The sequence below is a fragment of the Entelurus aequoreus genome, linkage group LG09, assembly GCF_033978785.1.
Source record: "Entelurus aequoreus isolate RoL-2023_Sb linkage group LG09, RoL_Eaeq_v1.1, whole genome shotgun sequence".
In the NCBI taxonomy this organism is placed as follows: Eukaryota; Metazoa; Chordata; class Actinopteri; order Syngnathiformes; family Syngnathidae; genus Entelurus; species Entelurus aequoreus.
In genome coordinates, this window is record NC_084739.1 from 57,812,835 (window position 1) to 57,825,843 (window position 13,009).

At 36.5% G+C, this 13,009-nt stretch overlaps 1 protein-coding gene across 1 annotated transcript in view; it reads left to right on the forward strand.

Annotated features, from left to right (window-relative positions):
* nvl (nuclear VCP like) overlaps positions 1–7,752 on the forward strand; it is a 53,171-nt gene extending 45,419 nt beyond the window's left edge. The window contains exons 20-24 of the mRNA XM_062058999.1: positions 200–306; positions 1,129–1,205; positions 2,790–2,881; positions 3,050–3,147; positions 5,592–7,752. Of these exons, the coding sequence (XP_061914983.1) occupies positions 200–306; positions 1,129–1,205; positions 2,790–2,881; positions 3,050–3,147; positions 5,592–5,636 (419 nt within the window). The 3' untranslated portion in view covers positions 5,637–7,752. The remainder of the gene's footprint in view (positions 1–199; positions 307–1,128; positions 1,206–2,789; positions 2,882–3,049; positions 3,148–5,591) is intronic.
* Positions 7,753–13,009: the final 5,257 nt, after the last annotated feature.

The window sequence follows — 13,009 nt, forward strand, 5'->3', positions numbered from 1 at the left end:
AATACCGTATGTAAAGGAGACTGATCTGGTGGTTGATGAACATTTGATTTGTATTGTATTTCTGTTAACTGTATGTCAAAAATGTTAATAAACAAATGTTTAAAAAAGAGACTAGTGTGTGATTTATCATTTGTCAACATTTTTATGATTACAGCACATATTATTGACTCTTTGAAAAATATGTTTTGCCTTATTCCAGACATAATTGATCCTGCCATACTGAGGCCAGGTCGCCTAGATAAAACACTGTATGTGGGTCTGCCACCTCCTGCTGATCGCCACGCAATTCTGCTCACCATTACAAAGGTACGCAAAAATGCCAGTGCATTAGACTAGAACGTTAACGGGTTAATTACCATGTTTTTATTGTCATATTGACTGGACAGATACAGAACTATATGTTATGTTATGTGTATGTTGTTGTTGTTGGAGAGAATTCAAATTAACTTGAACTGTATCCAGTGGAATCTATTTAAGTCGGTCCCGCTTATGTTGACATAAACGTGAAACCCAACAGGATTATTTCTTTAGAAAATGGTTGGTTTATGTTGAAGTGTTGTAGTATTGACTTTATCATTATCACTAAGCAGCAACCAACCAAACAGTGGCATGGCTCCTGCCGACTTTACACCACAATAAAACATGCACACTGTCACTTCCTGTTCAGTGCAAAGTAAACTTCAAAATAAAAGCTTTGAAGTATTAACTTGGATTTGACTGCAGCGCTTCCATTCATCCATATAATACTGCTTATCCCTCTTGGGGTTGCGGGGGGCTGGAGCTTATCCCAGCTGCACTCAGGTGGAAGGCAGGGTACACCCTGGACAAGTCCCCACCTCATCACAGACAACCATTCACACTAGCATTAAATTTTTTTGCAATTAAAAAAAATTACTCATTTATTTTTTTGTTAGTAAACCCTTGGTTGAAAGATGTGTGCATGTATGAAAGCTTTATTTGTATTGTGGTCAAAACATGAAACTAAATTACTACTTGAATGTGTTGCACTGTACTGTAAAGAAAGAGACAAAAACTTAACATATGTACTTTGAAAGGTGTACCTAAAGAAATATTCCCGATATTAAATGAAGATAAATAGGTGTTCATGTGAACTTCTATTTGTTGTAGGGAGGAACCAAACCTCAGCTGGAGCAAGATGTCAGTCTGGAAGAGGTTGCCTTTGATGAACGATGTGACTGTTTTACGTAAGTCTCAAAATCATCAACTCTTAAACCAAACTTTTACCACGTGCGCCACTTACTGAAAATTCAGAAGATTCAGTTGCCTTTTTTAAGAGCTTTTAAGAGCTCTTTTTTTAAGAGCTTTTTTAAGCGTTATTCTTAAAACTGATTTGTGTTGGTCACAAACTGTATATTACCTCAGCCAGTAGGTTATGTAATTGTTGTTTTGTCAATTAGTTAGTTAGCAAAATAACTCAAAAAGTTATAGGCGGATTTTTATGAAACTTCCAGAAAATGTTAAAAATAGGTAAAGAACAACTGATATATATATATATATATATATATATATATATATATATATATATATATATATATATATATATATATATATATATATATATATATATATATATATATATATATATATATATATATATATATATATATATATATGTGTGTGTGTGTGTGTGTGTGTGTGTGTGTGTGTGTGTGTGTGTGTGTGTGTGTGTTTGTGTATATATATGTGTGTATTAGAGATGCGCGGATAGGCAATTATTTCATCCGCAACCGCATCACAAAAGTCGTCATCCACCCGCCATTCACCCGAACTAACATTTTATCAAAACCACAACCACCCGCCACCCACCCGTTGTTATATATCTAATATAGACGATGCAAGGCATTCCTGTTAAAGAAAGGAGACTGATCCAATGCAGCAGAGACATTCAATGCGTGCCACGCATTAATATCTTTTGGCCACGCATTAGAGGCTAAGAGATATTAATGCGTGATAATATTATTTATCATTATTATAATATTATTGTCATTTCCATTAAGAAAATGTTGACTATTATTGTTATTTTTTTCCCTGGTCTTTAGTATTCCCTTTTTTAGTTTGTCGCGTACCACGTTTGCAGCTGGCGTTGCAATCTTTTTATTTTTTTTCTTCTTCTTCTAAGGTGTTGTGGTGTGCTGTGTCACGCCAAATTTCTTCCTCCTACAAAAACCTTCCACCCCCCCACCCCCATTTACTTCCGTGGTCATGTTTCCTCTTACGTCATTGACAGCGATCGATAGCACTTCGGCTTTGACTGCATGTCGCTGGAAGGATACTTCGTCTTTGACAGCTGCTGGAATCTGAAGAAATCGATTATTGTTTTTTTTGTACAGGCGCGAAACAGGACAGTCGCGTGCTGGTTAAGGACCCCCGGCCACTTTGTGACTTTATTGGACGCAGCCCCGGAAGTAAATGGGGGGGGGGTTTGTAGGGGGGAAGAAATTTGGCGTGACAGCTGCAGCAGTGCCTGATGAATAATTGCCTGTTTCAAAGAGTGCTGCTCGTTTTTTGTATGTTGGTAACAACATTTAACTATGTATTTTTTTTTTCTGATTTGGTTCAACCGCCACCCGCCCGAATCTATTCAAAATCTATTTTTTTCGTCATGCATCCGCCCGACCCGCAGATTATCCGCGGACTCCGCGGTTGTGTCCGCAAACCGCGCATCTCTAGTGTGTATATATGTATATTTATGAATTTATATTTGTATATATGTATGTATATATATGTATATGTATATTAAATGTAATGTTTGTAATCTATCACTATAGTGGTGCCGACCTGACTGCGTTAGTGAGGGAAGCATCTGTCAATGCCTTGAAGGCCTACCTGAAATCCCAGTGCACCCCACCATCTTCCTCTGGTAATGTATATATTATTTAAGTGATTATAGTTCTAATTCGTTTTCTACTTTTACAATGTAAACTGAAATATTGTGAAGGATACGCAATTAACAGTAGCTAAGGTAAAAAGTAAGTATATTTAAGTCAATGCTGTTAAATGATAAGGATGTTTATATATTGTTTCACAGGTCACACATTTTCTTCTGGCTTTGTAGCAGACATAAGAGTGGGCAAACACAACTTTGAAGAGGCTTTCAAGAAAGTTCGACCTTCTGTGTCAAAAAAGGTAAGCGATTTTTAAAAAGTGCAAGAATTTTGGCTACCTTTAAGCGTCCAATGAGATTGCTTGATGCTGAATTTTCAGTAAGAACCATGCCTCAGATTTTAAATTTATTGTACAGTGGAACCCGTTTAAGTCTCTTGGATTGACTATCCTGCGTTGACAGAAGCGGTTGTCGGCATAAAAGTAAAATTAGTCATTGCTTGCACATTATGTTGTGACTTTGATCTGGGTTTGATGTGTTGTAGCTCGAGTTTTTTTTCTTCCATCCTGATAGAATGTTTGACTTAGACTTTGCAGTACATTTAGTGCAAATAGCCGCAAAATGCCTTCCTCTGAAACAGTAAAGAAGTCCCACATGATTGATGGCATGTTTACAATGAGTTTAGGGCAGACCTGGGCATTCTGCGGCCCGCGGGCCGCATCCGGCCCTTTGTGCGTCCCTGTCTGGCCCGCGTAAGGCCAATTATAAATTACAAAATACATTTTAAAAAGTATCTATGTCGAGTGTGCAATACAACGGTGCTGCTTTTGTTTTGAAAATCGTTATTTGTATTACTTCCGTGTGGACGTATGCGTGTGCGTGATTGTGAGTGAATGTGAACAGCTGCAATCATTAATTACAAGATAAAGTTGAAAAAACATCTATGTCGTGCGCGCAATACAACTGTGCTGCTTTTTATTTTGAAAAGTATTATTTATGGGCGTGTGTCCGTGTGTAACCTGCGAGTGAAGGTGCACATGCAGTGACAAGTGATGCACGGTTTACACCCGAGACGCTAAAAAGAGAAAAGTTGATGAAGAATGGCGTGTTTCCAACAAGACATGGACTGCCATGCAACGTTCCCTCTAAGGTGCGTGCCTGCGCAATTGCGCACTGCTCAAGCGTCTGCTGCGCGCAGCAAATATATGCCGCGCACCAAATCAAATCCCATCTGAATTCTAAACAAAATAAACATATTTATTCTATGTAATTTTGCAATGCAACTTTGAGTGACAGTGACAACAAGCGGCCCTAACGGTGTTCGTCAACACCGTTCAATTGAACACCGTTCAATTATTGTAACGTCTATCGAGATGCTTCGAGGCCAGGAATTATATCGATCACTTTATTGAGCAAAACTGTTTATATTCGGCCATAACCACACCAAAAACATAAGTAAAACACTTCTATCTCGAAAAACTAGTCATTTTCTGCCGTACAAACCAGGCCAAAACCAACTTGTCATCTGTCACTAACACGCATAGCACTAAACCACTGGTGCGTTTATGGCCACACAAAAAGTCGGACAACTCAAACACCACACAGTTACACTATGACTCCTCAGTCATACGTGTGCTTATTTTACTGTCATTTATTATTAATGTTAATTTATTTATATTAGTCATGGAATGCTGTTACACACACTATGTTGAAGTATTACTATTATTATTAATTATTATTATTATTATTATTTATCTTACGGTATATATCAAAAATAATATTGAGCAAAATTTAATTGAAATATTGTCGATGTGGCCCTCCAGCAGTGCTCGGGTTGCTCATGCGGCCCCCGGTAAAAATTAATTGCCCACCCCTGGTTTAGGGAATGTTTACAGCATGACACAGGTAGGAGGAAAGCAGCGCTTTATTTTACTCACCCTTACCCACCTACAGCACAGTACAGGTAATCTTGTCTCATTGCAATGTTTTTTTGAAATATTTCAATGTTATCAGATCTGTCGGTATGACGTCATAATTCCTCTTTCCTCACTTATCTGGCCGATATTTAGCATGCACTTCTGAGTGATGAAGGATTTTTTAACCTATGGCAGTTTGTTGACATGGTTTTCAATTTTAAATGGGTCACTTTTGTTAGTTGTGGAAAGGGGGCCAAAAGAAAGACTGTCCCACCCACCTAATTACAATTCTGCTTTTGCAAAAACATGCAAGCGATAACAAAGTTAACAATACAGTTGATAACCAATTATTTGCGGTTCGGCATTCACTCCCTTGCATATTTGCTTACTTCTTTTTGGTGCTTCAAATTGTAAATAGTTATCATTTTTATGCTAAGTTAAATATAAAGTACTTAAGAGGAAAAAACTGTCCAGCTATGACTTCAGCAGAGGGCGCAGTTTCACAAGTTAATTCACCGAACATTTTCCAGTAAGTAGATGTTTAGACAAGATGTCTTGTTGTGTACCTTTTATAAGTGCAGCACTGTGTGCCTCTAATTGTTTCTTATTGTGTAAAACTTGATTTAAAATATGCATGATAACTAAGAGAGGTGTATTATAGTGTTTAAAGTATCACAAATTGACATTTCTAGGGCTTTTTGGGGGGACACCATTTGCGGGATCGACAACGCGGGTTCCACTGGTTTACACTGTGCTGAAAAGCAAACAACAAATACTAAACTTCACAACCTTCAATGGTGTAGTCAATGTGTCGTATTTGTACCTTGCAGGACCAGAGGATGTATGAGCAGCTGAAAGAGTCCCTGAGCAGATAAGTGCCAAATTGAAATAAAATAGGATTACTTACCTGTAGCCATTTATGAATTGCTGTATGTCCACATTTTTAATTGCTTGGATAATAAATTGAAGAATTTGTCAATTCTGACTTCATCACTGAAAATAACTTAATGTTACAAATCTAACGTTGCATTAAACCAGGGGTTCTTAACCTTTTTGACCTAGGGGCCCAACTTTTCCACTACAGAGGAACCCATGGGCCACTCGAATATTAACACTGAATTAGTAATCTTACTCTTGATTTGAATTGTATTCAATAATTATATTTAACCTACTTACAGTTTAACAGGTTAAACCCTGTCAAATGTTTTGAAAGCATGTGTTAATCACAAAGATTATTATCAGGGCTTAGGTCAGGCTGATTACACTAATGTCAAATCAAACAATCTAATATACTGCAAAAGAAGTGACTCATAAAAACTGATGAAAATAAATTTGCATACTACTTCGTGTTAAGGTGCTGAAATAAATACATCCACCCAGTTTCTACTGCTTGTCCCTTTCGGATGCTGAAGCCTATCCAAGCTGCAATTGGGCAGAAGATGGGGTACACCCTGGACAAGTCGCCACCTCATCACAGGACCAACACGCACATTCCCATACTAGGGCCGATTTAATTATACCAATCAACCTATCCCCGGGTGCATGTTTTTGGAGGTGGGATGAAGCCGGAGTACCCGGAGGGAACCCACACAGTCACGGGGAGAATATGCAAACTCCAGGACCTTCATATTGTGAGGCACACGCACTAACCCCTTTACCACCGTGCAGAAGAAATACATCATAACTAAATGAATAATAAATAACGGGTGTGCATCTCTACCTTTTAATGGCGATCCAATATGAATTTCGATACATGGGTTACGATACGTTTCACGAACAATACTTTTTAAAAAAGAAAGTGATTTTCTTTCAGTCTATACCTGCGCACACAAATGACTTAGCTCGACCAAAGATGATGTAAAAGTTGCAAACCGGTCGCACTGACGTTGAAACTACAGTCCCATTTGAAAAGATCAGATTCCAAACTATGTGGCCCAAATCTGATGCAAAAAGATCAGATTTAAAGCACTTTGGAGTGTAAGACTGGCACAAAATATCGGATCTGTGCCACTTGCGTGCAAAAAAATCAGATTTGGTGTCCAGTGTAAACTGAGCCAATGGCTATGTTTCCATGCACTAAATTAGTCTGATTTTTTCAAAAAGTTTGTTTGTTTATATTTTCACACCTACGTGTGAAGTCCAAGTGTCCATGCACACTCTAATGTGACTATTGGTCATACGCTGTGTGTTTCCCGTACACTGGGGGGTCCTCATTTCTTTTAATCGCGGATAAATACTCTGTATTTATTTTCCGTTTGACCTATGACGTCACACTCGGCGTATGTGGCTCCTAACAAGTTAACAGCCAAACTCTGTTGTGATGACCTCTGTAATATTGGCACAGATTACAAATATTACGTCTCTAATGGCTATGTTGGTGTTAAATAGTAGACAGCATCAAGAAATTATCTTAGATTGCACTACGAACATGACGCTACTACCAAGAATGTATCGGAGCGGATGCAGGTCCGAAGTGAAGAAAGACTGGCGGCAGAGAGTTGTTTTGAAGGAATTTTCGGACGCAAAATCATGAAAACAATGTCTCGGAGTTCATTCATAATGCTCTGTGGATTGATGGAAGGAGTTTTAAATCTGAAGGAAAAGACCGTTTCCAGATTATATTGTTCTGGATATTGTTCTGGACTATCTTGCCAGTTGTGTGGAATACAGAGTTATTGTTAATAAATTGGTAGTGCACAAATGCAGCATGAAGAGGTTTGTGTTCGCTTTATTATTCCCCTTTTACTATATAATATGTGCTTCATTTCTTTTGTATTTCGTTCACAAGTCCAAATTAAACCGGAATTCTACATTTCCTTTATTTTGTTTAAATTAATGTTTTCTTTTTTTCTATCATCGATGCACTTCAAAATGTTATTTTCTTTTCATTTGAGAAGCAAATAAACAGTCTCCTCCGTGACAGTTGTTGCTATGTTTTTATTGAATGGTATCTGCTTCTGGGTTGTATCCTGCGTTTTGAGACTGGCACATGCGTGACACAAAGCGTCCCCTCTCCTCAATAGATCAGGTTTTCAATAGCATAATCCAGGTGTGTTCGTCTGAATTTTCACGATCAAATTAAGGTGTTTCCTTGGGTTGTAGAATGCCTATTTAAAGCCAAACTGTTTGAGAAATAATTTTGTGCTAATTGATTCACTTTAGCTCCAGGCGTTTGCTCGATATTGTCATTACTGCCACAAGTGGTGGAAAAGTGTATTACAACTGAGTGCTACTGCCTGTTCCCCACTGTTTGCCCCGGCTATAAATGTATCATTGGTTATAAAAGTGTTAGAAGTACACCTCTGCAACAAGAAAGAAAGAACTATAAATCAACTTACAACAAAGAATAACTTTAACATAATTTTTTAGTCTGTAATAGCTAAGATTTAGTGTCAATATGCCTGAAAAAAAAAGTAATCCTTATTCAAACTATAAACATTTTTTGACCGATTTGAGCTATTTGATACTGAAAAATAAATTAAACACAATAAATAATAATACATTCAAATTGATCAGCAGCATTTACTCAGACGCACACTTTAACCTACAAAAAAAGGTGAATAAAACAATTTGTGCAGAATTTTTTTTAAACCAAAATTAAGAAGTCAGCATTAATGGCTACAATGAGCACGTTCTGTAGTGCACAGATTTTTAAAACGGGGTTGGAAGCATGTTCCCCAGGGTCACACACGCTGCAATGATTTGTCGATTAAATCCATTATTTTGATTAGAAAAAGGCACCGATTTGTATTTTGTTTCTCCGATGAATGGCTTAAGTAAAATGTGCTGACATTGAAAAGAAAAGTGCACCTTTTGGTGATCTAGCATGCGCTGCCGGTGATGCGCGTGTGCGCACTTCAGTGTTGAAACAGCCGAGAGTTATTTTGTATATAAGCACAATGATGTAATCATGAATTATATACTAATTTAGCTGGCTTCATGCCAGCTTCAAAAAGTTTCAAATGTTTGTTCTGCCTGACAAAATCAATTAATTCAAGTTTTTTCATTTCAGGAATAAAAACTCTAATGCATTTGACCTGTCTTATTGGACTTATTTTTTAAAAATGTTTAGAATTTTCATTTTAACTTATTTTTTTCCTGACCTTCTACATTTTTGTTTTTTAAGAGTGCAAGGGCTCCCTCTCACTCTTTATTTATATACATGTGTGTGTGTATATATACTTATATACATTTATATATATTTATATAAATATATATATTTGTATTATATTTATATATATATATATATATACTTATGTATATACAAACATATATACGTATACGTGTATATATAAGTGTATGTATACATATATATATATATATATACGTATATATATTTATATACGTATATATATATATATATACGTATATATATATATGCATGTATATATATATGTATGTGTATATATATATATATATATATACACACACGTATATAAATATATACACATGTATATAAATAAAGAGTGTATATATGTGTATACTGTATATATATGTGTATATGTATATATACAGTATATATATATATATATATGTATGTATATATACACAGTCGTGGTCAAAAGTTTACATACACTTGTAAAGAACATAATGTCATGGCTGTCTTGAGTTTCCAATAATTTCTACAACTCTTATTTTTTTGTGATAGAGTGATTGCAGCACATACTTGTTGGTCACAAAAAACATTCATGAAGTTTGGTTCTTTTATGAATTTATTATGGGTCTACTGAAAATGTGACCAAATCTGCTGGGTCAAAAGTATACATACAGCAACATACATAATCAATTTTGGTAATGTAGAAAAGTTACAATCAAATCAAATTAGCTTCATGTGAGTGATTATGATTGACAACACCTGTTGACTTCTCTGAGCCCATTTAAATAGGGCTCGTGTGTTGCAGTCATTAGACTCGTTTACAAACGCGACAATGAGAAAGTCAAAGGAACTCAGCACAGATCTGAAAAAACGAATCATTGACTTGAACAAGTCAGGAAAGTCACTTGGAACCATTTCAAAGCAGCTTGAGGTCCCAAGAGCAACTGTGCAGACAACTGTTCGTAAGTATAAAGTGCATGGCACAGTTTTGTCACTGCCACGATCAGGAAAAAAACGCAAGCTATCACCTGCTGCTGAGAGAAAATTGGTCAGGATGATCAAGAGTCAACAGAGAACCACCAAAAAGCAGGTCTGCAATGAATTGGAAGCTGCTGGAACACAGGTGTCAGTGTCCACAGTCAAGCGTGTTTTGCATCGCCATGGACTGAGAGGCTACCATGCAAGAAGGAAGCCCTTGCTCCAGAAGCAACACTTTAAGGCTAGTCTAAAGTTTGCTGCTGATCACATGGACAAAGATAAGACTTTCTGGAGGAAAGTTCTGTTGTCAGATGAAACAAAAATGTAGCTGTTTGGCCACAATACCCAGCAATATGTTTGGAGGAGAAAAGGTGAGGCCTTTAATCCCAAGAACACCATCCCTACTGTCAAGCATGGTGGTGGTAGTATTATGCTCTGGGCCTGTTTTTCTGCCAATGGATCTGGTGCTTTACAGAGAGTAAATGGGACAATGAAAAAGGAGGATTACCTCCAAATTCATCAGGACAACCTAAAATCATCAACCCGGAGGTTGGGTCTTGGGCACAGTTGGGTGTTCCAACAGGAAAATGACCCCAAACACACTTCAAAAGTGGTAAAGGAATGGCTAAATCAGGCTAGAATTAAGGTTTTAGAATGGCCTTCCCAAAGTCCTGACTTAAACGTGTGGACAATGCTGAAGAAACAAGTCCATGTCAGAAAACCAACACATTTAGCTGAACTGCTCCAATTTTGTCAAGAAGAGTGGTCAAAAATTCAGCCAGAAGCTTGTGGATGGCTACCAAAAGTGCCTTATTGCAGTGAAACTTGCCAAGGGACATGTAACCAAATGTTAACATTGCTGTATGTATACTTTTGACCCAGCAGATTTGCTCACATTTTCAGTAATAATAAATTCATAAAAGGACCAAACTTCATGAATGTTTTTTGTGACCAACAAGTATGTGCTCCAATCACTCTATCACAAAAAAATAAGAGTAGTAGAAATCATTGGAAACTCAAGACAGCCATGACATTATGTTCTTTACAACTGTGTGTGTAAACTTTTGATCGTGACTGATATGTATATATATATATATATATATATATATATATATATATATATATATATATATATATATATATATACATATATATATGTATATATACATATACATATATATACACATATATATATACATATACGTATATATATATATGTGTATGTATATGTATATATAAATATATATATATATGTATATATATATGTATACATATATATATATATATATATATATATATATATATATATATATATATATATATATATATATATATATATATATATATATATATATATATATGTGTATGTATATATATATGTATATATATATATATGTGTATGTATATATATATGTATATATATATATATATATATATATATGTGTATGTATATATATATGTGTATATATATATATATACTGTATACATCAGACCCTTTGCTCAATACTTTGTTGATGCACCTTTGGCAGCAATTACAGCCTCAAGTCTTTCTGAATACGATGCCACAAGCTTGGCACACCTATCTTTGGGTAGTTTCCCATTCCTCTTCGCACCTCTCAAGCTCCATCAGGTTGGATGGGAATCGTTGGTTTTCATCCAGGATGTCTCTGTACATTGCTGCATTCATCTTAGTCTAGTCAGGGAGGTGACCAAGAACCCGATGATCACTCTGTCAGAGCTACAGCATTCTTCTGTGGAGAGAGGAGAACCTTCCAGAAGAACAACCATCTCTGCAGCAAACCACCAATCAGGCCTGTATGGTGGAGTGACCAGACGGAAGCCATTCCTTCATTAAACTTTGCCAAAATGCACCTGAAAGACTCTGATATTCTGACAATGAAATTGCATTTGTGTCCAAATATTGGGGTCTTTTCTTAAGCAAATGTTAATTAGGCAATCACCTCCTATTAATCATGATTAATCCAAATTCCAAAATGTGATTAATTTGATTTTTTTTTTTAAATTGACAGCCTAAGTATCCATCCATCCATCCATTTTCTACCGTTTGTCCCTTTTGAGGTCGCGGATCGAGGGTCGGGTGCTGGAGCCTATCTCAGCTGCATTCGGGTGGAAGGCGGGGTACACCCTGGACAAATCGCCACCTCATCACAGGGCCAACACAGATAGACAACATTCACACTCACATTCACACACTAGGGCCAATTTAGTGTTGCCAATCCACCTATCCCCAGGTGCATGTCTTTGGAAGTGGGAGGAAGCTGGACCTGGATGAAACCCACGCAGTCACTGAGAGAACATGCAAACTCCACGCAGAAAGATCCAGAGCCCAGGATAGAACTCAGGACCTTCTTATTGTGAGGCACACGCACTAACCCCTGTTTCACCGTGCTGCCCCCAGCCTAAGTATGCATGTATATATATAATTTTCTCTGTGTGTGTGTGTGTGTGTGCATATATGTATTTCTATAGAGAGTGTTGTCTTGATATATTATAGTACCAAAATGTAGTTTGATACCTTTTTTCTAAAAAAAAATGGGGGGGACCACCAAAAATGTTCATTATTGGCTTTATTTTAACAGAAAATGTAATGTAATGATGCTTTAAAATGTGCTTCTTACTGCAATCTATGAACAGTCTTGGCATAAAATAAGATAAACATACTGGACAACTACTGTTTTAGTAGTAAGTAAGCAAACAAAGGCTCCTAATTGGCTGCTGGTGTATGCAGTAACATGTTATTTCCCATTCTATTTTGTCAAAATTATGAGGGACAAGCTGTAGAAAATGGATGGATGGATCGATATGGTTACTTTCAGTTTAAACATGTTCTGTTAAAATGTAACAATCACTTATTCTTCTGTTGTTTGATATTTTACATAAGTTTTGGATGATACTACAAATGTTTGGTATTAATCCAGTACCAAATAGTTACAGGGTCATGCATTGGTCATAATTAATGTTCTCCTGTGTCCAGGGACATATTTCCTGAGTTTATAAACAATAAAACGAAAAAAGATTTTTGGGTAATAAAACTATTGATGTAAACATTGTAGTACCGACTATATACGGCTCTTGTACTTGGTATTGTTACAGTCGATATTTATATAGATCCACTTATTTGTTTACATCCAGCTTGCTGTTAGCGGTGATCTG